The 25,393-nt window shown below is 49.6% G+C and overlaps 8 protein-coding genes across 8 annotated transcripts; 3 read left to right on the top strand and 5 right to left on the bottom strand.

Annotated features, from left to right (window-relative positions):
* Positions 1-1,581: 1,581 nt before the first annotated feature.
* Positions 1,582-1,866, top strand: HETIRDRAFT_322010 (uncharacterized protein; the record flags this gene model as incomplete). The annotated part of the gene is made up of 1 exon (XM_009550334.1): positions 1,582-1,866. A coding segment is annotated over one exon (285 nt), but the record flags the coding sequence as incomplete, so codon positions are not given.
* A 4,871-nt stretch (positions 1,867-6,737) lies between these two features.
* On the bottom strand, positions 6,738-8,177 carry HETIRDRAFT_419692 (uncharacterized protein; the record flags this gene model as incomplete). The annotated part of the gene is made up of 2 exons (XM_009550333.1): positions 6,738-7,378; positions 7,460-8,177. The coding sequence occupies 2 exons, from the start codon at positions 8,175-8,177 to the stop codon at positions 6,738-6,740; spliced, it is 1,359 nt and encodes a 452-aa protein (XP_009548628.1).
* A 3,540-nt stretch (positions 8,178-11,717) lies between these two features.
* HETIRDRAFT_48662 (uncharacterized protein) lies at positions 11,718-12,083 on the bottom strand (the record flags this gene model as incomplete). The annotated part of the gene is made up of 1 exon (XM_009549625.1): positions 11,718-12,083. A coding segment is annotated over one exon (366 nt), but the record flags the coding sequence as incomplete, so codon positions are not given.
* Positions 12,084-12,160: 77 nt separating this feature from the next.
* Positions 12,161-13,384, bottom strand: HETIRDRAFT_322561 (uncharacterized protein; the record flags this gene model as incomplete). The annotated part of the gene is made up of 1 exon (XM_009550332.1): positions 12,161-13,384. The coding sequence occupies one exon, from the start codon at positions 13,382-13,384 to the stop codon at positions 12,161-12,163; it is 1,224 nt and encodes a 407-aa protein (XP_009548627.1).
* A 1,095-nt stretch (positions 13,385-14,479) lies between these two features.
* On the bottom strand, positions 14,480-15,631 carry HETIRDRAFT_171408 (uncharacterized protein; the record flags this gene model as incomplete). Its single annotated transcript, XM_009550331.1, has 1 exon — positions 14,480-15,631. The coding sequence occupies one exon, from the start codon at positions 15,629-15,631 to the stop codon at positions 14,480-14,482; it is 1,152 nt and encodes a 383-aa protein (XP_009548626.1).
* Positions 15,632-17,284: 1,653 nt separating this feature from the next.
* HETIRDRAFT_48698 (uncharacterized protein) lies at positions 17,285-17,581 on the top strand (the record flags this gene model as incomplete). The annotated part of the gene is made up of 1 exon (XM_009549627.1): positions 17,285-17,581. One exon carries the CDS (start codon positions 17,285-17,287, stop codon positions 17,579-17,581), a length of 297 nt encoding a protein of 98 aa, XP_009547922.1.
* Positions 17,582-18,509: 928 nt separating this feature from the next.
* On the bottom strand, positions 18,510-20,815 carry HETIRDRAFT_321835 (uncharacterized protein; the record flags this gene model as incomplete). The annotated part of the gene is made up of 4 exons (XM_009550330.1): positions 18,510-19,025; positions 19,090-19,301; positions 19,364-20,432; positions 20,495-20,815. The coding sequence occupies 4 exons, from the start codon at positions 20,813-20,815 to the stop codon at positions 18,510-18,512; spliced, it is 2,118 nt and encodes a 705-aa protein (XP_009548625.1).
* Positions 20,816-22,178: 1,363 nt separating this feature from the next.
* Positions 22,179-24,327, top strand: HETIRDRAFT_453084 (uncharacterized protein; the record flags this gene model as incomplete). Its single annotated transcript, XM_009550329.1, has 8 exons — positions 22,179-22,304; positions 23,308-23,514; positions 23,568-23,583; positions 23,680-23,765; positions 23,792-23,967; positions 24,024-24,074; positions 24,164-24,189; positions 24,275-24,327. 8 exons carry the CDS (start codon positions 22,179-22,181, stop codon positions 24,325-24,327), a joined length of 741 nt encoding a protein of 246 aa, XP_009548624.1.
* Between the last annotated feature and the right edge of the window lie 1,066 nt (positions 24,328-25,393).

Raw genomic sequence — 25,393 nt, 5'->3', positions numbered from 1 at the left:
TGGTGTGATTTGGGGTACGAAGGTCGGATTGTAGCCGTACATGAGTTCGAATGGTGATTGATGCGTGGCTGAATGTTCCCTTATGTTATGTGCGAATTCGGCGTATGGTAGTAGTTCGGGCCAGTTTGTTTGCTCGTAATTGCAGAATGCTCGCAGATATTGTTCCAATTCTTGGTTTACTCTTTCTGTTTCACCATCTGTTTCGGGATGATAAGCGGTCGATAACGCTGTCGTGACTCCTAACTTCTTCCATAGTTCTCTCGTGAATCGAGCGGCGAATTGTGGACCTCTATCGGAGATGATCTTTTGTGGGAGTCCAAATCGTCTCCAGACATTCTTCATATAGAGGTCGGCCATTCCTTCGGCGTCTATGGTTTTGTCGCATGGAGTGTAGACGACTCTTTTAGTGCTTCTGTCCACTGTTACGTGTATCGCGTTATATGGTCCGACTTGTGGAAGATCCGTAATGAAGTCCATGGTGACTGTCTGCCAGGGTCCTTCTGGTATTTCGTTAGGAATGAGTGGGGTGCGTGTGGGGTGTGTGATATTCTTGGTGTATTGACACGTTGCACATCCTGTTACATATTCTTTTATGAACGTGGACATTCCTGGCCACCAGAAGTTATCGGACACTAGGACATAGGTCTTCCATCTTCCCGGGTGTCCTGCTGCTGGTGAATTGTGGTACATTTTCGTGATTTGTCTTTTAAGTCCGTCGTCTGGTGGGACGTATATTTTTCCCTTGTGCCAGATGAGATCGTCTTCATAGTTCCATTCTTGTAGGCCTTTTGAGAGTGCTCTGGGTCCGGATGCTTTGATGAGTTCCATCGCATCTGTTACTTCTTTATCTTTGGCTGTGACCTCTCTTAGCTTTCGTCTCAGTTGGCTGTCAAGCATTTCGATTGTTCCTCGTCCCGTTGCACTTTTGACGAACATTTGAGGTTGTAGTAGTACCTGGTTTTCGTTGTCAAATTTTACCCCCTCTTTCAGGTCTGGACACCTGGACAGAGCATCGGGTCGGTGAGTAACGCCCGGTTTGTGGACGAGGGTGAAGTCGAAGCGGGAGAGGAAGAGTGACCAGCGTGCCTGGCGGCGGGAGAGAGTTCTGGCGGTAGAGAAGTACAGGAGATTTTTGTGGTCGGACCAGATCTCGAACGGGTGTCGTGCACCTTCAAGGTATACGCGCCAGTGATCGAGGGCGTGGATGACGGCAAGCAGTTCCTTATCGAAGATGTCGTAGTTCCGTTCGGCCGCATTAAATGACTTGAACAAGTAAGCGACGGGGTGCCATCCGTCATTGGGCGTTTCTTGTGACAAGATGGCTCCCGAGGCGAAGTCTGAGGCATCGGTCTCAAGACGGAATGGGCGATTACCGTCCGGATAGACAAGGACAGGAGTCGACGTGAAACAATGCTTTAGTCGTTCAAATGCTTCGTCCCTTTCGGGAGTCCATTCGAATGGAACATCTTTCTTTGTAAGGTCATTAAAGGGTCGGGCCGTCGTGGCGAAGTCTTTGATGAACCTGCGATAGAAATTTCCAAAGCCTAGGAAGGATTGTACTTCTTTTAGGTTTTTCGGGGTTGGCCAGGCAGCGATTCCATCAACCTTGACGGGGTCCATAGATATATTGTCCGTGGAGATAATGAATCCGAGGTATTCAACCGTGTCTGTTTCGAAAGTGCACTTGGAGGGTTTCAGGAACAAGTCATTGTCCAAGAGTATTTGCATGACTTGGGTCGTCACGCGTCGGTGTTCTTCGATGGTTTTCGTGAATACCAAAATGTCATCCATATAGACTGCCAGGACTTGTGCCACAATGAGGTCATGGAAAATGATGTTCATCATTGTTTGGAAAGTGGCGGGTGAGTTACAGAGACTGAAGAACATCACGAGACATTTGAATAGGCCGAATTTGGTCATGAAGGCTGTTTTCCATTCGTCGCCTTCTGCTATGCGGATGTTGTTGTACCCCCATTTTACATCAAACTTAGAGAAGATCCTCGCCTTCGATTTGGCGATGGTTCTTATTACGTCGTCAATCAGGGGTAATGGATATTTGTTTTTTATGGTCCATTCGTTTAGTCTCCGATAATCTTGCACTGGTCGTAGACTTCCTTCCTTCTTTTTTACGAAGAAAAAGGGTGACGCTTGCGGAGATTTAGATATCCTAATGGTTCCTCGTTTTAGGTGCTCTTGGAGCATCTCGTGGAGTTGGTCTTCTTCCTCTTCCGTCAGCGGGTACAGTTTACACCCCGTTGGCTCCCATCCTGGTTTCATATCGATCTTATGGTCCCATTGTGAGTGTTCTGGAAGTCGCTGTGAAGCTTCCTGACTGAAGATTTTGGCGAATCGTTTAAGTATGTACGCCGGAACGATTTCCTCGATAGGTTGTTCCGTTTTTGCCTTGTTTGCCTTTTCTGCCAGCTGTTGCGATTTGTTTCCGATGGAATCGATATGAATTGCTTCAAGGGGATGTACTTCTAGTGGGTTTTGATAGTACCATTCCTCGTAGAATTCGGAGAAGAAGGTATCTTCGATTTCGTCTTCTTCCGGATCGTCTTCTATTCTGGAATATCCGATCGTTCTGTTTTTTCTTTGCCGTGCAGGCGTCAGTGCTTGTATGGTAAACTTGGGTTGGCTGACTAGACATGTGGTAGCGCAGTTTGAGAACGTAAGGTTGTTTTTTACCCAGTTTATCTGTGGGTTATGTTCATGCAGCCAGTCTGTTCCCAGGATCACGTTTTCGCCTCCTAAGTTAGCGGCTAGTAGTTCGCATTGTTCATCGTGATAGTCGCCTTCTTTATTTGTTATTCTCATAAGCACGCAGGCTTTGTCGGTGATTTTTCCTCCGTCGTTGGCTGTTCCGTCTACGTTAAACACAGGGATAGGCCTGTCGATCTTCTGCGTTGGTATGTTATTATTGAGGCAGAATTGTTTGTCGATGAGGAGTCCTTCTGCTCCTGAATCGATCAATACCTGGGCTTCGGTGGTTCCTCTTCTGTGTTTTAGATGCACGTTTATCCTCATAGACGATTTCTGATTGGATTTTGTGAGCCGTACGAATGTTTTTACAGGGGAGTCTGGGATAGGTCTACGGTACACCGGTATTACGACTGCTCGTCGGTAACCCCAAGAGTAGGAGGTTCTTCCCTAGGTCACTCGTGGAGGATGTGTGGAACGGTGGTCTCGACTGTACGTGTAGCACAGGAGCCAGAAGTGTATTGCGATATAGCAATGAAGACTGTAGCAGGAAGTCTACAGTGGATGAGGGTGCTGTGGTAGGAAGACCACAACGAACGAAGAGAATAGACTGAAGATCGTCAGCCTATTCTATGGGCCTTTTATACTACTTTGGGAAGTAGGGCGTGAGAATACCGAATATGTATCTGTAGGTATTCTCTAAGTCGTCTCTCTCAATAACGACTACTCTTGTGCTTCTCCATTGGTCTCCTTCCGGCCAGGAGAGACTAGGAGGTTCATGCCCTGCATGTGAGTAATTTATAAGGCGGCGTTCCATGCCCGCTAATACAAGGCCCGTGATACTCGACCAATGATTGATGATCCATTGGGAGTGGATGACCAAGGTTAATATCTGTACCTTGGTGTACGCCTCAACCTGTGAGGCCGCGTGATATTTGTGATGATCATATCGGAATAGACCGCCGTGTAGGCCCGATAGAACGTGATCATAACAATACCCCCTTTCTACGTCCTATTCGCCTGGTAGGACCACGCCTTGCGTGTCATCGCCACTCCATATGCGATTTGCTTTCTTGATCCAATGATGGTCGCCGGATGCGACTTCTGGGACATGACTTCGTTTTCTGGGAGGAAGACCGACTTACGTCGTTTGATCCTCTAGGAGTTTTCCATCTCCGTTGAGCTGTTTGTTTGTCGAGGCACGAGGGTACCAAACCTCCGCTCTGTAGGGTGTTCTTCCTTCACCCGTGGGATTGATTTTGCCGCGGGTAAACCGCATCGCAGTCTTACTTCCAGCCCGCTTCTGGAACAGCATCAAGAAAGGCGCATGGATGCGAGTGGTGTGTGGATGTGTAGAAATTCGAGCGTGTGGGTTCTAATTCGTGTCATCAGGTTCTTCCTCTTCCTTCTCCGAGGGCCAAACCTCAGTGTTTCCAGGATAGTCGTCTATCCTCATGATTTGTTGTTCCTCTTGACGACAGTGGATGGCGCCCATGGACAAGTAGGTTGATCGCTTTACGAAGGCTTAGGCCTACTTCTCCAGGCTACCAGTCATGACGCCCCAAGCAGTATCGCTCCCATACGGTGAGCTCATCTCCGGTGAGGTTGCAGCCAAATCCCAAGCAGTATTGTCCCCATACGGTGGACTCATCTCCGGTGAGGCAGTTTACGGCGTCCAGAGTTTGTTTTTCACAAACGTGGGCCTATGGTGGGGAATACCACGTGTAGTGTTGGGTTCGAGGCAAGGATGTGAAGAGAATTAGACTTGAAGGGTGCAGCGAGGAATAAGGAGGAGTCTGACTCCTTTCCCAAGTCTGTCCGTTCGCTTGCACGAGTAGACATTAAGACCACAGCTGATATATTAGTCGGGTTGCGAGATATATCCACGACTGGCAGTTTAAACGTCATGCGGGACGGTCCGTAGTTTATCGTCGTTTCGGACGATCCGTAGTTTAACGTCTTTGCGGACGTCAGTAGTTTTACATCGTTTCGGATGTGCTTCATCATCAACATGGAAAATCTGTGGGGAAAGGATGTTTCTGCACGCCGGAATTTCCATCGGTTGTGTGCATAGGGCCCTAGACCAGACTTTACCTGCTCCAGATTCCACTGAGGCATGATGGACGGTTTATACTATATCAAACCGGATAACTTGTAACGCCTCAAAGTTATGAGACCGCTCAGTTTAACGCCGTGAGGTAGGCGGACCTGCAGTTTAACGCCGTGCATTAGGCGGGCTATCGTCTGACTATGTCCCTCGAGTCACGATAGGCTTTTCCTCCGAGGATGAGGGTAGTTTAATGTCATTTCGGACATTGTCGACACATTCTCGTCAAGAATGATGTCGACCGATGATCCCTGTACTAAAAGGGACGAGTAGTTTAACGTCGTTGCGGACGAATTCAGCACCAGAGTGATGAATCACAACTCCTATGCGGTAAGGAGCACGTAGTTTAGTGTCATTGCGGACCGATTGACACCATGGCGGTCAATCCACAACTCCTATTCGGTAAGGAGCAAATAGTTTTCCGTCGTTGCGGACGCATTGGCGGCCAGGGGATTGGACGTCAATGACAACCCCTAGGTTCAGGGGCACCTAGTTTAACGTCGTCGCGGACGCGCGGTATCTTGTCAAGATCGCCACGCACAATCCCTATGTGGAAAGGGACAATAGTTTAACGTCATCGCGGACGTTGTTTCGCCACAAATATTGTGGAAAACAATGCTTAGTTTAACGTCATCCCGGACGCTTCGTAGTTTATCGTCGTTGCGGACGATTGTGGCGGAATAGACTTTGGATGAGTGGCCCGCTCTTTGTCGTTCTTCCGCTATGTGGGCCAGACGAGAGTCGCGCGATCTAGTCCCTTCCTACTAGATCTTTGACTCGAGGCACGTGTCCTAGTTGCCTCCTGACTAGGTCTTGGAGCGGAATTTCTTGTACTTCGACTCCAGGACTAGACTGAGCGCTCCATGAAGAGATGCTTGCTCTTCCATGTCCCCAGACCCCTCGCTTGGATTTGAACCAAGACGACCCGATATTCTTTTACCGAAAAGCGAGTGAATATCGGAAGCGCTTCGACCTTTTATAGGCAGGGTTCTGTGACGCGAGTCCTTCCGCGCTTCACCAGAATGCAACCACGCTCCTTTGGTCAATGGTAGTTTAACGTCATCTTGGACGGTGTGTAGTTTTCCGTCATTTCGGACGAAGACTAGTTTAACGTCATTGCGGACCCTAGTAGTTTATAGTCATTGCGGACCAAGCCTTTGGTAGTTTTACATCGTTCCGGATGTAATTTGTGGCCTCGCATCATTAGGAAGACTTGTGAGGTAGAGGCGGCCCACTCTCTACATCATCTCATGCGCCAGCTGTAGGATCCCCTAATGCGGAAATGATCCTGTAAAACGGGAGATCCAAAGTGGGACGTCCCAAAACACCAGTCAGACCTTGACTGTGAGGGTTCACGATACAAGTTATGCATCATAATTTTTTTTGACTCGGACTTGCAACCGGTTATGTATAGGCACTTCGCTGTACCAAGGCGAAGGGCCTGCTTGTCGACACCTACGAGTAGAGTATATGTCATGTAGAGGGTTCCCTAATGCGGAAAAAACCCTGTAAAACTGAGGATCCAAATGGGACGCTCGATGCATCTGTCAGATTAACTCCTTGACAGCGAGGATGTGAAAGGTTCCGCCGTAGGCTGTACGTGGAATTATGCCCGCTGTTGTCCTTGATTCGTACCATCATTTGAACCTAGGACTAATGGTCAGGTACTTCCCCTGCCTTCTTATCTTTTCACAGTTTTAAGACATGCAGGTCCGATAGTTTAGACGTCATTCCAGACGCGGGGTAGTTTAACGTCTCTTTCGGACGAGGTCGTACAGTTTAACGTCTTGAGGGACGATCCTAGTTTTACGTCGTTGCGGACGAACGGTAGTTTTACATCGTTTCGGATGCAATTTGTGTTTGTCAGGGGAAGGAGTTCCTCAACTTCCTTACCCCCTTTCTTCTCCTCGTGCCCTGTTATTAGTCCTTTTTAATAATCGAAGGGTCCTTGATAATCCCCGCCTCCTTCGTCAGGTCGGTAGTAGGGGTCCGCTTCGTCGTAATTCCCTGGATCGTCTAAAGCATCCCATGCATCGAGCTCGGATCTAGTCCAAGAGCTATTTCTTCGAGTCTCCGAATCAACGCGGCGAGTTCTGCGGCTACTTCGGTTATCCGGTCTCTCGTTCGTACGAAATTGAGCACTAGGAGGAGGCGATCTAGGCCGGTGTCGAACACTCCCGCCAGCAGTTGTTCCGCGTCCGAGGGTTGCCTGGCTTCCCCGACTCCGCCTTCCCTCATTTCTTCGATAGACGGGCGGTTCCTCCTCGTCGGTATTTCCTTGGGATAGGGGAAAACCTCGTATCCGGTGAGAGGGGGGAGTCGCGGTATGGCTATGCGCTGTAGGAACCTCTCGTTGTCTCGGTGGAGGGCGCTCCACGACCGTACGCGGAACCCTCCTTGGATTTGGTACAGGCGTGGGATGTTCTCCGGGACGTGGTACGTTCCAAGTGACAACTCGGAAAGGGTCGGTTCTGCTTGGCTGGACGTTTCCCAGTTCTCCTCCGAAGAGGAGAGCTGGAAGGAGCTCTCGGTTGACGTATTGGGAGAACTCGTCAGGGTGGATGAGGAGGGCTCAGGGTCGCCCGTCATTGTGGGCGTACCAGGAGGCTGTGTCCGGGTCGGTTTGGAGGGCGAGCGCCCTGATCTGGAGACTGGCACTAGCCAGTCGTCGAGGTACGTCGCTATGTTCATTCCCGGGTTGTCCTGCCGAGAAGTTAGCGAGTCTTTGGAGGGCCATGGCTGTGGCCATTTGTATTACCGCGGAGATGGTGTTCCGCTGGAGGAGCGCGTCCGCGTGTCGCTCCAGTTCTCCGGCGTGAGGATCTGTACGAGGGGTAGGTCCTCCCATGGAGCTGGGAATCGGTCCACTAGTTGGTACTGGCGGAGGTGCAGTTTCTGATAGAACTGGTATTGGTTCAACTTCTCCATGGCTTGGGAGTTGAGCTGCCGTTCTTGCTCGAAATCCCGAGGGACCTGCAACTCCACTATTTGGCGTGCCTTCACTAGGAGGTGGAACTCCCACTGGTAATTGGCCAAGGCTCGACTGGTTTCGGTCATCAGGGTTTTCATGCCGTGGTGCATCTCGTGAGGCCCTCTCCGGTGAGGGTCTTCGGGTTCTTTCCCTTTCTTTGAACTTGGCATAGTCTTCGGCGTCGTCGTCGGAGAAGTTGTTGAGATGAGGGGTGAGGAGGACGCCGGTAGGTCCTGGTTGTTGAGGACTTGTTCCTCTATCAATTCGTCCAGCATCTGGTCGGTGAGGACTTGTTCCTCTTTCCACTCGTTCGACATCTGGATTGGCGACCATAAGGACGACATCGGGGGAGGAGTTTCTGGATGGAGACGAAGCATCGTGGTCGTCGTGGAGGAGCATTCGAATAGGGGATGTGTTTGAGAGGGGAAAGAGGGTGAGAAGATGTTTTGGTTGGAGTCCTCTCGTTGCTCCTTTTATAATCTTTCGTCCCTCCTCTCAGGCTGTTCCCGGACGAGGTTTGTCAGGGTATTGGTCATGGAAATCTTTCATGGCTTCTTCCGTCGTTCCTTTTAGGAGAGCGTAGGGCTCCCAGGTGTTGTCTGCTTCGGGATATCCCATCCATTCGACCAAGTATTTGGTTCCCCGTCCTTGCCGTTTTGAGTCCACGATCATTTCTACTTCGTAGTGTTCTTCATCGTTCAATACTTCCGGTATTGGTCGCGCGAAGTTTTCTCCGTGGGCTTCGGTTTCTCTATATTTAGTGAGCACTGCGGCGTGGAATACCGGGTGGATCTTCCACTGCGGAGGAATTTGGAGTTTGTACGCCAGGGTTCCCACTTTTCCCAGTATCTTGAAAGGGCCATATCGCCTAGGGGCGAGTTTGAACTTAGGATGGGTTGTCCGAATATGGGTTCCTTCTAGCCATACTTGGTCTCCTTCTTCCCATTGGGGAAGTTTCCTGTGAAGATCCCGGTCTTTGGCGTAATTGCTGGCTATTTGTAAGCTAGCAGCGGCTTCTTCCTGAACTTCTATGATCGTCTTAATGCGTTCAGCTACCGCAGGTACCTTTGTCTCCAGTGCCGTGTCAGCTGAATAGGGAGGATTGAAGCCGTATAGCACTTCGAAAGGGGATTTTCCGGTGGCCGAGTGCTTCCGTGTGTTATGCGAGAATTCGGCAAACGGCAGAAGGTCTACCCAATTGTCTTGATGGTAATTGCAGAACGTTCTCAGGAACTGTTCGATCTCCTGGTTTACCCGTTCCGTTTCTCCATCTGTTTGGGGGTGATAAGCCGTGCTGAGAGCGGCGGTGATTCCTAGCCGTGTCCAGAGTTCTCGGGTAAACTTGGCCGCAAATTGAGGGCCCCGATCGGATACTATTTTGGTCGGCAGTCCATGTCGATTGAAAACGTTATTTTGGAAAAGCGCGGTTGTTTCTTCTGCCGTGATCGTTTTCTTGCATGGGGTGATAACTATGCCTTTTGACAGACCTTGATCCACTACCACGTTAATTGAGTCGAAACCTTTGCTTTCGGGTAGGTCCGTGACAAAATCCGTCGAGATGAATCGCCAGGGGACGTTGGTGGTTTCCAGAGGGTGGATAGGTGGGTGTGTCTTGTGTGTCAAGTTCTTTGTAGATTGGCATATGGCACATCCATCCACATATTCGTGGACGAATTTAGTCATGTTTTGCCACCAGTAGTGTCGTTGCACCATTTCCAATGTTTTCGCTCTACCCGGGTGTCCTACCGCGGGTGCATCATGGTGTGTTTTGACGATGAGTCTTCGGATGACGTCGTCCTTTGGGACGCATATGTGGCCGTTGCGTCTGGTGATTCCGTCTTCGTGTGTCCAATGTCCCAGTAATCCTCTCATCCCTTGTGGACCTACTCGCAGGAGTTTTGCAAGAGCTACTCTTGTTAAGGCGTCATGTTCCGATTTCGAGTGTCGGATGAGGGAAATGAGGTTTGAAGAGGCGATTTCCGTGGATTTTATATGCCGTGTCGGGGACGGTTCTACCAATGTTTCGTCGGATTTGTTAAAAAGCTTGGCCGGGAGTAAAATTTGAGATTTGTTGTCAGATTCTACCCCCTCACTTAGATCTGGACGCCTGGACAGAGCATCGGAGTGATTTGTTGATCCTGCTTTGTAGCTAAGTGTAAAGTCGAATCTGCTCAAATAAAGGCTCCAACGGGCGTGTCGTCGTGATAGGTCTCGCGCCGTTTGGAAGTGTTCCAGGTTTTTATGATCTGTCCAAATCTCGAAGGGGTGTCGTGCGCCTTCGAGGTAGTGATTCCAGTGTTCCAATGCTTTTATTATAGCCAAGAGTTCCTGGTTGTGAACATCGTAATTCCGCTCTGCTGGTGAAAACGATCCCGAGAGGAAAGCGACTGGGTGCCAGTCGCCATCTTTTCCTTCTTGTAGAAGGGTAGCTCCATAGGCGATTAGTGATGCGTCCGTTACTAATCGATATGGGTGCATGGGATCTGGATAGTTCAAGACGGGTTTACTGATAAAAGCTTTCTTTAACCGTTCGAAAGCTTCTTGGCATTTTGCAGTCCAGTTCCATTTCTCGTCCTTTTTGGTGAGGTCATGTAGGGGGCGCGCGATGAGTGAGAACTTGTCAATAAAGCGCCTGTAAAAATTCCCTAGACCCAGGAAGGAGCGAATGTCGCGGACTGTGCGTGGGGTTGGCCAATCTTTTATCGCGTCCACCTTTGAGTCCTCCATGGCGACATGGTCTTTTGAAATCGTATATCCCAGATATTGGAGTTTTTCCTTGTAAAACTCGCATTTTTCGGGTTTCAAATATAGATCGTTGTCGCGTAGGATTTGGAAAACCTGATTTAGGATTTTAACATGTTCCGCCATGGTTTTGGAGAAAACGAGGATGTCGTCCATATATACGGTTATCTTCCGGGCTGTGATGAGCTCTCTGAAGATCATGTTCATCATAGCTTGGAAGGTGGCTGGTGAGTTGGTCAGGCCGAAAAATATCACCGTGGGTTCGTAAGAACCTAACGGAGTGATGAAGCTCGCCTTCCACTTGTCTCCTTCTTTGATGCGTATATTGTTGTATCCCCATCGCACATCCAATTTGCTAAAAATGATGGCCCCTTTTATCACGTCCAGTAGTTCTTGGATTAGTGGAAGGGGGCACACATTCGGGATGGTGTGCGAATTTAAGTGGCGATAGTCCTGTACCGGGCGTAGTTTTCCATCCTTTTTTCCTATAAAGAAAAATGGGGCTGCTGTTTGCGAGGTGGATCGACGGATGGTTCCTCTCTCCAGATGTTCTTTGATGAATTTTCCTAATTCGTCGTGTTTTTCTGGGCTCAGGGCGTAGATTTTGGGCACTTGAGGTTTGAAAGTTGGTTTCAAGTCAATGGCATGATCCCAGTAAGTGTGTTCTGGGAGTCGCTGCGACTTTCGTTCGCTAAAGATGTCCAAAAATTCGTGATGCGCCTTGGGAACTCTTTCCTTTAGATTGGTGACGATAATTTCGTCTTCCAGGTCTTGGTCGAAGCTGGCAAATCCTGACGGTTCGGGGGCCAGTTTCCGAATAACTGGGTCCCGGGTGGCCTGTTTTCCTGAGGGTTTGTCTGGGAGATCAGGTTCTCCCTCGTTTGGTGAAAGAGATGGCTTGTCTTGAGCCTTTCGCTTCTCTTCTGCGTATTTCCTTATGTTCTTTAGGAGCCATTTCCTTTTGAGGTATGCTCGTAGTTGGACACCAAACGTTCCGCTATGGTCGCGGAGTCCTACATCTTCCGATAGTCTTCGGAGATGTTCTAGGCGCTGTTTTTCGCGCTCATTGATGCGTGGTTTGTGCCGTGGCTCCACGTCTGATAACCGCCTACTGTATGGCGGTTCTTCCCTTGCCCTAGTGAACCCATATGGTTGTTGGCATTTCTGGGGGCACCGATCAAAGTGCACTTCACGTCGCCTCCATTCGATGGAGGGATCGTGGTATTTCAACCAATCTGTTCCCAGGATAAGGTCGTCCTTCCCTAGATTGGAGATAAACATCTGGACGCGCTCAGTATGCGTTCGTCCACTGATGTCCCGAATGGTGAGGTTCACATCCAAGGCGGATCGGATGAGACCTGCTTTGTTAATGGTGTCATCGACGTTCCGGACGCGAATGGGGTTGTTGAGTGTATAGGTGGGGAAACGATGTCTCTTGACCCAAGTTTTGTTTACTATGACCCCTTCGCAGGCCGAGTCGATGGTTGCTTTTGCTCCAGCGTATTGACTCCTGTTTGATACTTTCACGTTCAGGCGTATGGGGGTGATGATACGATCGTTCATTGCTCCGATACGAATACAAGTGCGGGCATCAAACTCGGGTCGTCCTTGACCTCTCTCCTTCGCTGGTGAGGGAGAGGTCAGGAAAAACGCTCCGCGTGTCCCAAGATTACTTCTCTGGCTTCATCTTCTCCTAATTCTCCGAGCACTGCTCCGATTCGAGCAGAATGACTGACGCTTCCGTCTCCCCGTCGTCCGTTAGGTAGCATAGCGCGCTGCCCATGGTTCGTCTGGGGTCGTCCGGATGGGGTAGAGTGAGGACGTTCCATCGAAGGACCAGGTTGTGGTACCCGCTGGTTGTTGCGATGAACGTCCTCTGTCTCCATTCCTCGATATATTCCCGCTTGGTCTCCCATAGCGGGTGCGTCGTCTTCTCCTTCCAAATCAACCGCGCGGCTTCTTCTCCCTGTTGTACCCATGCGTTTCTTCGAGTTTCCTCGAATCGGTCGAACGCCTCTGCGTAGTGACGGGCAGTCAGCATTCCAGTGTCCTGTTTTTCCACAATGGTAACAGGCACCAGGAGGCTTGCCATCATGTTTCCGTTTTTGGCTAAGGGCATTGCGCTTGCGTGTCGCGTCAATGTCCATGTCAACGACTTGGTTGTTCATTCTGCGAGGGGCGTTTGTGGAGTTGTAGTGGGGAGAGATTTGGTTATGGAAACAATTCAGATAATTGCTTCGAAAGGAGGTGGAGTTGGCGAGGATGGCTTTTTGAGCTGTTCTGGCCCGCAGCCGTCCATCTATTTCGCAGGCTGTATTGATCCAGTCCTGAATGGTATCCTTGGGCTGAACTTCCTTGTCATATATTTTGTCCATGACGCGCGGGTCTAGTCCGCGTTGGAAGTAAGGGACCTGCTCTTTTTCGGAGATGTCGGCATCGGCGGCAATGAGAATGAATTGGTTGGAGTATTCATCAACCGTCATTCGTCCTTGGGAGAAAGCCATGAGAGCGCTTCGCGCTTTGTCGGTCTTGCCCGTCTCCCTAAACTGTAATTTGAACTTTGCTAAAAAGTCCTTCCAGGTGCCTAGGTCGGTAGGTGGATCTGCTCCTACTGATCTGAGGAGAAAGTTCTCCGCCCAGGCTCCCGCCGTGCCGTATCTCATGCATGAGAGCACAAGGGATATTTTGTCTTGATCGGTCTTGTACCGATCGGATTCTGCTGCGAAAAGAAGGAGGCATTGGAGCATGAATTTCTGGGATTCAATGCGGTCGCCTGTGTAATTGTCTGGGAGTTTGACTTTTCCTCTTCCGGGTTGTGCTGTCACGGAAGGGGTGTTTGTAGAAGTCGAAGCTTGTCCCGACATGTTGGCGAGTGGTTCGTTTCGGGTGTTGATCGGTGTTTGGTTTGGTGAGTCGGAGTCTGATTCCGAGGTTGTTTCCTCTTGCTCCGAGTCTTCGGGGATTACCGGCGCCGGTTCCCTGTATTGTGGGGCTAGTTCCCACTGAGCTTCTGTTTCGTTCCAAATATCCTCTTCTTCTGTTCCGTCTTCAAGGGTGAAGTAATAACGCCCGTTTCGGTATGAGCAGTTATCGTAATTCGGAGGGGCAGTTCTGTTATTGTCTTCGTAGACCCAGAAGTCCCCTTCGCGCCGGATAGGGCGATTGTTGTGACGGAGTTGGTTATTGATACGTCTAGTGCCGGGTGGGTATTCCTGGCCTAGGTCTTGCTCCAGAGTGTATGCAGTAACGCTTTCTTGATGGGGGTCTATTATCCCCACCAAGGAAGGTTATGAGAGAGAGTGTGGCAGCAAGCTAGTGCGAGCAAGGTAGGGGCAGAAGAGTCTATTCTAGTGTTACGACTGCTCGTCGGTAACCCCAAGAGTAGGAGGTTCTTCCCTAGGTCACTCGTGGAGGATGTGTGGAACGGTGGTCTCGACTGTACGTGTAGCACAGGAGCCAGAAGTGTATTGCGATATAGCAATGAAGACTGTAGCAGGAAGTCTACAGTGGATGAGGGTGCTGTGGTAGGAAGACCACAACGAACGAAGAGAATAGACTGAAGATCGTCAGCCTATTCTATGGGCCTTTTATACTACTTTGGGAAGTAGGGCGTGAGAATACCGAATATGTATCTGTAGGTATTCTCTAAGTCGTCTCTCTCAATAACGACTACTCTTGTGCTTCTCCATTGGTCTCCTTCCGGCCAGGAGAGACTAGGAGGTTCATGCCCTGCATGTGAGTAATTTATAAGGCGGCGTTCCATGCCCGCTAATACAAGGCCCGTGATACTCGACCAATGATTGATGATCCATTGGGAGTGGATGACCAAGGTTAATATCTGTACCTTGGTGTACGCCTCAACCTGTGAGGCCGCGTGATATTTGTGATGATCATATCGGAATAGACCGCCGTGTAGGCCCGATAGAACGTGATCATAACAACCGGGGCCGTAGGCCTATTTAAAAATCCGATTCCTTCTTCTTACTCATCTCGCTTAACTCCTGGAGGAGTGCTTCCTGTTCATCCCATCTCATCTTCCCGATAACCCTTTGGATCTCTTCTCGGCTAATCTCATGCTCCGTCTCACGTACAGGTGCATCCGGTCCGGGTGCGTGGGCCTGGCGAGCTGCGAGTCGGGCTCGGAACGGGTTAGTCGTCGCCACGCCTCTACCTTGCGCCGCAGCGCCTCCCTGAGCACCGCCTGAAGTTCCTGCCGAGAACGCTCGGCCATAGCCGCTTCCTCTGCCTCCCATCCTGCCGCCGGTCTGAGCCGAGCGGTTCCCCATCGTTCCACTACTCTGTTGAACATATCTAGCTGGCCCTTCATATATCCTAGACGAACCCCTGACAGGGCATTGGTTTGCCATATGTCCTTTCTGGCGACAATAGAAGCACCCACCCTCCATTCTGAGGCGGTTGCGCTCTTCATCGGTGAGGGTCGTTCTGACCGAATCTACAGCCATGGGGACGACGGAGTTGTTCATGGAGGATGGAGCGTTGGATGAGTTGTAGCGGAAAGGGTTGCTGGATCGAACAGCAGCGGAGGGTACGGAGCTTTTTATGCTCTGCAACTCTCTCCATTGATTATCGAACCTTCGGGTGTATTTTACCCAATCGTCCATTGTCGTCGGCATGTCGGGGAGTCTGTAAATTTGTTTGAGGATCTCCGGGTGTATGGCACGACGGAAGTAGTCGACGGTGGATTCGAGATCGAATCCACTTTCTCCTGCCGTCATGAGGTAGTCCGTGACAAACTCGTCTGCTGACCGCTTTCCCATTCTCATTGTGAATAGCTTCTGTCTCGCCTTCTGTTTGAGAATTTCATCTTTGAATGCAGCGGCCAATTCCTTCAAGAAGTCCTTGAATGTTCCCCACGTTTTTCTTGTCTCTGTCGCCTTGTATTCTCGAAGTTCCCTGTCGAAGTAATATTTCTGGGCGAAGAGTGATGCTGTCCCTTCCCTCATGTATGACAACACCATCAGGGTTTTATCCTTATCGGTGTCGTACTTGGTCGGGTTGGCGAGAATGTACATGTGACATTCATATATCCATTCTCTGTATTTCGACCTTGTGCCATCGAAATCTTTCGGTTTGTTTCCTCTGTCCGACATTTCGTCTTCGTCGTCTGTGGTGTCGGTGCTTGGTAGAGGGTTCGGTTGCAGGTTCGGGTTGGGATTTGGTTGACTCGGTCCTGCTACAGGTTCCGGGTCTTCTTCATCAACTGGTGTTAATACTCCTGCAGGAATTGGGGTTTCTTTGATATCCTCTTTGGGAATATTAATCGGTGATAGAACAGGTTTTGTTCGGATGGGGGAATCTACGGTTCTGAGGGGTGCCTTCCTGTCTTCCCAGGGTACTAGTGGGGCGTTGACTGTTTTTCCGCTGTTCTGTCCTCCTACGTAAACCCAGTTTCCTTTGGATGTCCTTCTGATCAGTTGTCCGAAATGGACAAATGTGTCGGAATGTTTCAAGTAGTCGGTTCCGTGTGGAACTCGCCCTACGCTTCTTCCTGAACCTTTGGAAGTTGTCTTGTTAGATCAAAGAGCCCGCGCTAGTCTCGACCTGATCAAGGTTCGAGGGTCAAGGCAACAGCAGCTCATTCTGGCCGGGTACAGTATTTCTGCTTCTGGTATAGTACCGTACGTAACGTCGAGTGCAGTTGTTTCGGTCGTACTTCCACTGGGTTGATTACCAGATAGAAGTATTCTACAACCTGAAACGACCCACACTGAAGTGGAATCGTCCAACCGTTTGCTCGAAGTGTATAGTAACTACTATGGTCGACGGACGCTTGTCTTTTGGGACTGCCTAGCGCCGTATGTATCTAGCCGGTGTTCTGCTGCAAAGAAAAGGGTGGAGTAGGATTGTGTGTGGAGAGGCTATCCAGATGTCACGAACGGCTGTTCGGGACGAGAGGATCCTAGGCCATGAATGATGAGAGAGGGTTTGAGAGGATGATCGGGACTGATCAGACTAGTGTCTTGCAATCAGAGAAGACTGTGTGAACAGCAGTTCTTAGATTGGACAGAAGTGGATAGCCTAGGGCTTCCACACTGCGCCGCAGTATCTATAAATATGTACAAGCAGATGCACGGACCAAGTATCAGTGGAACAGGAACACGAGGTATAGTCGGGAGAAAGGTCCTATGAGTCCTTATCAAGAAGGTGGGAAGAAGTAAGTAAGCATAGGCGAGACGTTTCGTAACAGTATACACAATGGGAGCATATGTAATGGGAGCACACACAACAAGAGCACATACAACAAGAGCACATATAATAAGAGCGCACATGATAGGAGTATGGGAGCATACATAATAGAAGCATACACAATAGAAGCATATACAATGGGAGCATATGCAATGGGAGCACATGCAACAGGAGCACATGCAATAGGAGCACATGCAATAGGGGCATATATAATCAAAGCACATACAACTGGAGCACATCTAATAGGAGCATACTACACATAATGGAAGCACACCCAACTAAAGCACATCTAATAGAAGCACATGTGATGGGAGTATACACAATAGGAGTATACACAATGGAAGCACACATAATGGGAGCACACTATATGTAATGGGAGCACATATAATAGGAGCACACCTAACTAGAGCATATCTGATAGGAACACATATGATGGGAGTACATACAATGGGAGCACACATGATGGAAGCACATCCAACTAGAGCATATCTAACAAAAGCACACCACATACAACAAAAGCATATCCAACAAGAGCATACCCAATAAGAGCATATCAAATGAGAGCATACCCAATAAGAGCTTACCCAATAAGAGCATACCCAATGAGAGCACACTCAACAAGAGCATACCTAATGAGAGCACACTCAATGAGAGCACACCCAACAAGAGCACATTCAACAAGAGCACATCCAATAGAAGCATATACAATAGTAGCATACCCAATAGGAGCACACCTAATTCAAGCACACACAATGGGAGCACATATGACAGAAGCACACATAATAAGAGCATATACAATAAAAGCATACAAAATGAGAGCACATGTAATAGGTAATCAAGTCACAAGTATATAGCCAACAATAGATTACATACAGACTATATACAGACCACACTCAGACTGTAGGTAGCCTATAATCAATGCATAGTTTGCAACTAACACGGAATATTTCAATCCTCATAGTCATTTAAAACTAAACTACAAAACTCAGATTCAACCCTAACCCCAAGAAATACTATTAAGCACTGTGCAAGAGTCGCGAAGCGACGGGTCGGAACTCGTGCTTTGATAATATATGTCAGATATCTCATCTGTTGGAGTACGGAACATGGCATATTTTTGTCAGTAACTCTACTCGCGGGGATGAGAATGCCCGATGGCCTGCGAGCTCAATCACAGGCAGATCACGATCATCGTTGCTTGAACCTTGCATCGTGTGTACACTCGAAGATATTCACAATGCCCTCTGGGGCGACGTGCTGTGTGGACGACGGAAATCTGGCGCATATATAGTCTCGGGCGAGCGCAGAGGTAATGGGGCGACTTTTTTGAAGTCCATTACCACGCTTCCTGCCTGCCCATGGGTAACAGTTTTCTTGTTTCGAGTGCGTGGTGTCTTTCAGAACGTCTTGCCTCCGAGATCTGACCTTCAAACGCCTCCTATGTGAGTGAAAACCTATGCATGACATGTTATAATCACCTTGCGGACGCTAAGATCTGAGACGATGCTCGCGCAAGACTATGCCTTTAGAATGACCGGCTGTAGCGACCATACTTGATGTCCTGTCGCAAGGAGGCAGGGTTAGATGACGTATTTATGTCGAAATATTCAACGATACACCTAATATAGTGCCAGAACCGTGCCCCGTAGACCTCAGAATTCAGAAGTGCATAGTGAAGTTCGCAACACAGGAACTAAAATGCTGTCAACATTGTGAATTCAAGCTCATATCGTACACTCGTATTACAGTAACATCTGACGTGAAATATACAGCCTGGCTGGCTTAGACCCCGGATTTCCAATTGTAGGGACCCTGTTCCATGAGCTCGATGGCCTCTGTCAAGGCGGCATTGAAAACTGTATGAGTAAATGAATTTGCCTGAGGATCTGATTCAGGGCCAAAAGCGCCAAAGAGAGTGATCTCGTCCTCCGGTTGAGTGAATGCGTTCGCAATCCTTCCCATGAACCCTTTGAGTCTGAACATGAAGTCGAAGAGGCGACGTGACATGTTGCCCCGGAGGAGTGCACTTTTGCTTCGAGTAAGAAAATCGAAGGGCACGAGGTACACCCTAGATTGACGGATAAGGTATATGTCCAGCCTCCCAAACGAGTCGCGGAATAATTTAGTCATTAACAGGGTCTCCTTTGAAGAAGCATGTTTCACTGTGATCAGCTTCCGTAAAATGGCGTAGATCATTGACCATATAAAAGATTCAATGTCGTGTTCAACGGTGTGAGTCACTGGCTTCGACTCGTGGAGGCAATTCAGAAGACTCATAGCCATGAACTGGAGCGTTCCCTGATGCAAAATGAAGTCAACCACGCGGGACGGAAACAAAAAATAGTGACAAATAGGGGCTTACAGTGATAGCAGCCCCACGCTGCGCCAGAACGCTGTCTGTAGATCCCGGTTCGGACACCTTGGATTGGTCAGTTATGGTTTCCTTCCATGCATACTCTAGATCCGTTATGAAACCTTCACTCCCAGGGGGTGCATTGCGATCTTCTGCTAGTAGGATATTGCCCGCACTGATATCACGGTGTAAGATGCCCTGTTCATAAAGGAATCGATGCCCTGGTTTGTGGAACCGGTGAGTAAAAGTGTCCTGCCCCTCATTTACCATGCATGGTTCTGACCTTCAAGCGCCGCCCGCAAACCTTTGAGCAATTCGACGTCGGACGAGTATTCCCACAATGGCCTACCGACAGTGCTTAAGATCAGACGGTGGAGTACAGGGGTCTGCGCGAAAGCATCAAAAACGTCCCCGCGGAGATGACGAACAGATATGGTGTTTTCCAGAATACCCTTGACAACAGGACCAGGCGGGTTGGCCTCTGCCGTCCGTCGAAGGACAGGTCGCAGATCTCTCACATCTCCTCCAGTGAGAAATTTGGCCACCCCAGGATGATTTCCCTTCACAGAGAGATAGACGTCTGATTCAGAGTCGCGCTTGCTGTTATGCCAGGCGTTCTTCAGAATCATTACCGGCCCTCTCAGCATGGGCTTGTTATGCTCGACCTTGACGCACTCCCTAACTCTCCAGACCAATGATCCACGGCCTGTGAGCGAAATAGAACTCCACGTTGGGTGTTCAACCGTACACCAGGATCGCTGTCCCGCATCGTTTCCTACAGGGCCGATCACGTAGGCTGGATAGGGTCTGGGAACCTGTAGTGTTACAGTGGTGTCGTGACAAATTTGATAGACCGTTGGATCAAATCCAAGTTCTTCCTCTGTCAAATAGCAAGAAAGGGATAGGATGAGTTGAATGAATGTTCGCGTTTTCGTCCATATGTTGAGCACCGGAGAGAGCGTGACACCATCACGATCAACAACACCGACACAGAATTCGGATCCACATATGAGGAGGGCCACCGAGAAAAGCATGAATGGGCGAGCAGACATGAATATACGTGCATAATCTGCTGCTTGCGCGGTGATCATCTGTACTGTGCTATCTCTAGCCCCGATCGGTCTTGGTCCCTGCTTTTTCGTGGCCTTGACCTCTACGAAAGCAGACACATCTCGCCAAATGGAATAATCGGCACCTGAATTGGCGATGACGAAATCGGGCTCTGCCTTTGGGAACCCGAATGTGTGATTGCCATCTACAATTGCACCATGGGAGATATGGAACTCGCGGGGTTTCTGAGTCATAGTTGCTGAGGGACGGCCGAATGCCGTGATAAACTTGAAGATCGTATCCTAGAGAGTGTCCAGACTGAGTCAAAAGGCAGTTCGAATTCTGTTACTGTTCTTGAACATACCAGATGAGGGTACATATCCCTTTCATGTTTCCTTTGGACAACATCGCTGCCAGGATATTTGTCAGCCTCAATTTCTAGAGCTTTGAGACGTCGAATAGCATGTTGGACGTCAGGATTCTCGTTGAATGCGGAGAGACATGAATTGACAGGCTGATCCTCGCTATTGAGAAGAACGTCAAAGACACGTTGACTATCATAGATGACCCTGTTGGCGAGCTCCTTCTTGATCGCCCCACGGACGGTTGTGGTGGAGTCCTGGCTCTGGGTAAAATTCCGTACGCCGATGCTCTGGATATGAGGGGAAAGCTGAGGAGGATCCATTGTGAGGGTGAATCGAGACTCGTACCGAAGACATCCCTGCACAACGCTGCTTTATATCAAAATGATTTCTCTTAGACGCTTATGAGGTATATGTTCTCGATTCTGAGTGGCGTGGCGTGTTACAGTATCGAAAGTAGAAGACCTCTTACAGACCTTTGGAGAATGATCAACGCTTAACGAGCCGCACAGAACACGAAGGGAGTACAATAGGGAGTGCCTAGGACGCAAGAACGGCGCCGATTAATCATCACGGTTCAACGCCACGCCTAGACAACAACGGCATAGGTGGCGCAGGATTGGCGCAGAAGGGCACGGAAGAATAGTCTCCGTTGTTGACCAACACAGAAGATTGCACCAGCAGAAGAGATCTAAACTAAATCATCAGATTTAGAAGCTTCACGCAGCCTGAAATAGGCGTTACTGTATCTTCCAGCGCTGCCAGGATCGCCCAGGATCGCCCTCAGTGAGATTCGGCAGAATTTAATAATTCCACAGTTGCCCCTCTCATTAATTTGGAAGAATCAATTACAGCAGTGTTCTGAGCGCACACTGACGGTCCTTCCGGCACTCAACCGGTCAACGCCAATTCACATCGAATTCGGTGAAGAATGCCGTCCTGGAAAGATCAGCCGATGATGAGAAAAGTGGTTCATTGAGATCTGTGTAAGATTGCTGCTATTCTTTCTTGAGCTACAACATGGAATTTGTTATCGATTGTTGCCGGACAGTGACAGTCTGTTCAATCCAAAAGCCGGCCAGCTCACAAGAAAAATCACAGATATACCTCATATAAATCGACGTATCTTCTCAACATTGAAACAAGGCAGAAGGAGAGATCCTGTTGGAACAATTGGAGATATCCGGTGATCCTCGATCTGGAAACGGAGGGAAGGCATTCAGACATCCGCTTCTGCGCGTCGTGGCACCTTTCCTTCTGCCCGTGTCTAAAACGAAACACGATGCGATAACAGAGATTTACCGATTGCCGTTCCGTGTCAGACTATGTTGGATTTTTAAGATTTGAAGACGGTCTTCTACCATTCGTGTGATAATGGATTGGTTTTTCTGATGAAGCACGGCGGCCCATTTGGGGCAAAAACTGATAGTCCTAAAACACCGTCAATCGTCATTGCCGCGTGGACCATCAGCGCTTCAGCTGCGACTTCCAACATGGCACCAGGATCTTTTGCGTGTGAATCTGAATCCTTTGAGCCTTCGTGTTGGTAAGAGGTATACAATCTGCGCCGTAGATTTTGACGCTCCTGAATAGCACATGTCAGCTGAAAACAAGACAGGACTAGAACACCTCGATGAAAGTAGTATCCGAGATCTAACGCTTGACAATTGATCCATCAATGGCGCCATGAGCATCGAAGGATCTGATGAAAGACAGTTGCATTCTGCAGCCTGCCGCCAGCTAGGGTTCTTGCTGTTTCAGACCCCGGATGTCCAATCAGAGGAACCCCCTTCGATAAGCTTGATGGCCCCTGTCAGGACGGCATTGAAATGTGGGGGCCAGTGAATCTGCCCGAAACTCTGGTTCGGAGCTAAAACCGTCGATTTGAGCAACCTCGCGCTTCGGTTGAGTGACTGCGTCTGCAATCCTTCTCATGAGCCCTCTGAGTCTGAACATGAAGTCGAAGAGGCCATGTGACATGTTGGCCTCGAGGAGTGCACTTCTGCTTCGAGCAAGAAAATCAAAGGGCATGAGGCACACCCGAGATTGATGGATATGGTATATGTCTAGCTTCCCAAACGAGTCTCGGAAAAGCGCACTGATCAACGTCCCCTCGCCCGAAGAAGCATCTTGTACTGCGAGCAGCTTCCGTTGGATGGCATAGACCATTGACCATATGAAAGATTCAATGTCGTGTTCAATGGTGTGAATCACTGGCTTCGACTTCTTGAGGCGATCCAAAATATACATAGCCATGAACTGCAGCGTTCCCTGATGATGCAAAAGCAAAGTCAGCCAAGCGAAACGGACCCGGAAAGACAGATACGAGCTTACCCTGACGGAGGCTCCACGCTGCGCTGGAACGCTCATTGCCGTGTCTGTAGACCCCAATTTAAGAGCGGCAGGCTTAGACACCTCTGAATGCCCGATCACATTTTCCATCCAAGGAAATTCCAGATCCATGATGAAGCCTTCACATCCAGGGAAAGCATTGGGATTTGCTGCCAGCATGATAAGTCGCTTGCTTATTGATATGGTTCTAACCTTCAAGTGCCGCTCGCATACCCTTGAGCAATTCAACGTCGGACGAGTATTCCCACAATGGCTTACCAACAGTGCTCATCATCAAGCGATGGATCACAGGAGTCTGAGTGATAGTGTCAACGACGTCCCTGCGGAGACGACGGACGGGGGAATTTTCAACGACGAAACTAAGCTGCTTTATCACTGTGATTATCTGTAAAACGGGTCGCATACCGTTGATTTTCTTCAAGGAAGAAATTGGCCAGCGCCGTGCTCACTGCCGCACAGATAGAGATCACTTCGGACGCGGACTCTTGCCGCTTGCTGTGACGCCGAACGTTCCCACGCCCTCCTACCACCACGCCATGACCTCTTCGCCGTCCTCGCCGTCCTCGCCCTCGTCTCGTCTACCAACGCTTCTGCTCTCACAACCTCCCTCGGCGCCAACGAGCGTCTCTGCTTCTATGCTGATGTAGACAAGGCAGGCGAGAAGATCGGTGTACGTCCCTCTGTCCTGCGCTGGCACTTCACCTTGCTCACACGCTTCGCTAGTTTTACTTCGCTGTACGTGGGCCTCGACTCCCAAATAATTCAACCATATACAGATATTGATGGGGAGCATGTCAGGTCTAATCTGGCGGCTCCTTCGACATCGACTTTGAAGTTAAAGACCCGAACGAGAAGGTCCTCCTCGACGGCGCGGGCGAGCGCCAGGGCGACTACGTCCTCACCGGCCTCACCGCTAACACCGTTGGCGAATATGCTTCTGCTTCGAGAACGACATGTCCACCCTCACCGAGAAGCTCGTCGACTTCGACATCATGGTCGAGAGCGAGCCCCGCCGCGACGCCCCCGCAAAACCCGCGCAGCTCTCGGAGCACACGTCCGCGCTCGAGGAGAGCATATTCAGGCTGAACGGGATGCTGCTGAATGTGAAGCGTACACAGAAATAGTGAGTGGCGCGCGGTTGTTGCTGCGGGCTGGTGCTGACGCCGGCGTGGTGCGCAGTTTCCACACGCGCGAGAATAGAGGGTTCTCCATCGTCAAATCGACACAAAAGTGCGTCCTTTACAGTACCTTCTTCACATGCTTGTATTGACTCGCGCGTCCCTCTTCTCACCCGTCTCTTTTGGTACGCCATTATCGAGACCCTCGCCGTCATCGGCATGGCCGTGTAAGCATCACGATTCTTTCGCCCTTCCGCATTGCGCGACTGTGTATACATGGGCTCATGATCAACTCTTGACACGGATTTCAAGTCTACGTCCTTCAGACGTTCTTCACCAAGACTGGAAGACGGTACAAGGTCTAAAGGTAGTTTCACCTGAAGGTGGAGTAGAGGGGGCAGGTGTACATTGTTCACATTGCTTTAGCTTTACTTACATATCATGTCGGTCGGTCGCACACCAAAGATCCCCCCTTTAAATTGGCGCTAAGATACACCTGAGTCAAGTGACCTCTAACGGTATACAGAATATTATGCTGGCTGGCAGCGTATCATGAGAGCTGGTTCTCGGTGGTACTTCGCTACCTGCCTATCATCCAGCTCGCAAGATGTCCACCCGCCCGAGGATCGAGCTGCTCGGTCGCAGTGCTTGACCCAAACCATCCAAAGTCTCAGAGCGTAGCGGTACTGTCTTCTTGCGAGGCGTTCATCTTCTGCGTCCCGCGTAGGTCTTTCTTGGACCGGCGAGGCCTGGTCATTGACACTGTAGGGCAAATAAGGACTTGTAGATGGGCGACGATCCGGTGATGGTTCACGGTGGAGCGATTGCTCTCATCAGAGATCCTGTGCCGCTTCCTCGGAGAATGAGCACAAGGAGTCAGTTCAGAGCGAGGATATGACTCGGTTCTTCGCGCCGACGACGCAAATGACAACGGGATTTTCCTGAGAAGCCAAGAACGATACGACTGTAGCACCACGTTGATGATGTACTGTGCCCTCTCTATCGAGGCGCCATATATGTGAGTAACGACCGAAGGTCGGAATCCAAATTCAACTTTCTGCCGGCATATGAGAAAATGAGGTTTGGCTTTCGAGAAATTGGCGGTTGGCAGTCGAAGGGATGCGAAAAGGAAGTAGCAGCGGACGCGGTCTCTTCACCTCCGTTCTTGCTCATTAGAAAGTTGTTAGTTCGATTTGAACAGGAGATGTTGAAAATGTCCTTATGTAGCGGCACGAGGTGATATTCAAAGGTCTCTTCGCCCCCGTATATCTAAGGATCACGAAACGTTCACCAATCAGCGAAGAGTTTCTGAGAGATTACGTCAAACGCCATTGAGAGCAGCAGCGCGGCGCAGTGGAAGGGAAGTGGCCACGGCAATTGAGCTCTTGGATAGCGCTAATGTCTTTGCTATCACAGCCATGGGTAACAGCA

Source organism: Heterobasidion irregulare, assembly GCF_000320585.1.
Source record: "Heterobasidion irregulare TC 32-1 unplaced genomic scaffold scaffold_07, whole genome shotgun sequence".
NCBI classification, from domain to species: Eukaryota; Fungi; Basidiomycota; class Agaricomycetes; order Russulales; family Bondarzewiaceae; genus Heterobasidion; species Heterobasidion irregulare.
The sequence above is the reverse complement of the archived record's forward strand: the minus strand, read 5'-3'. Positions and strand labels throughout refer to the sequence as shown.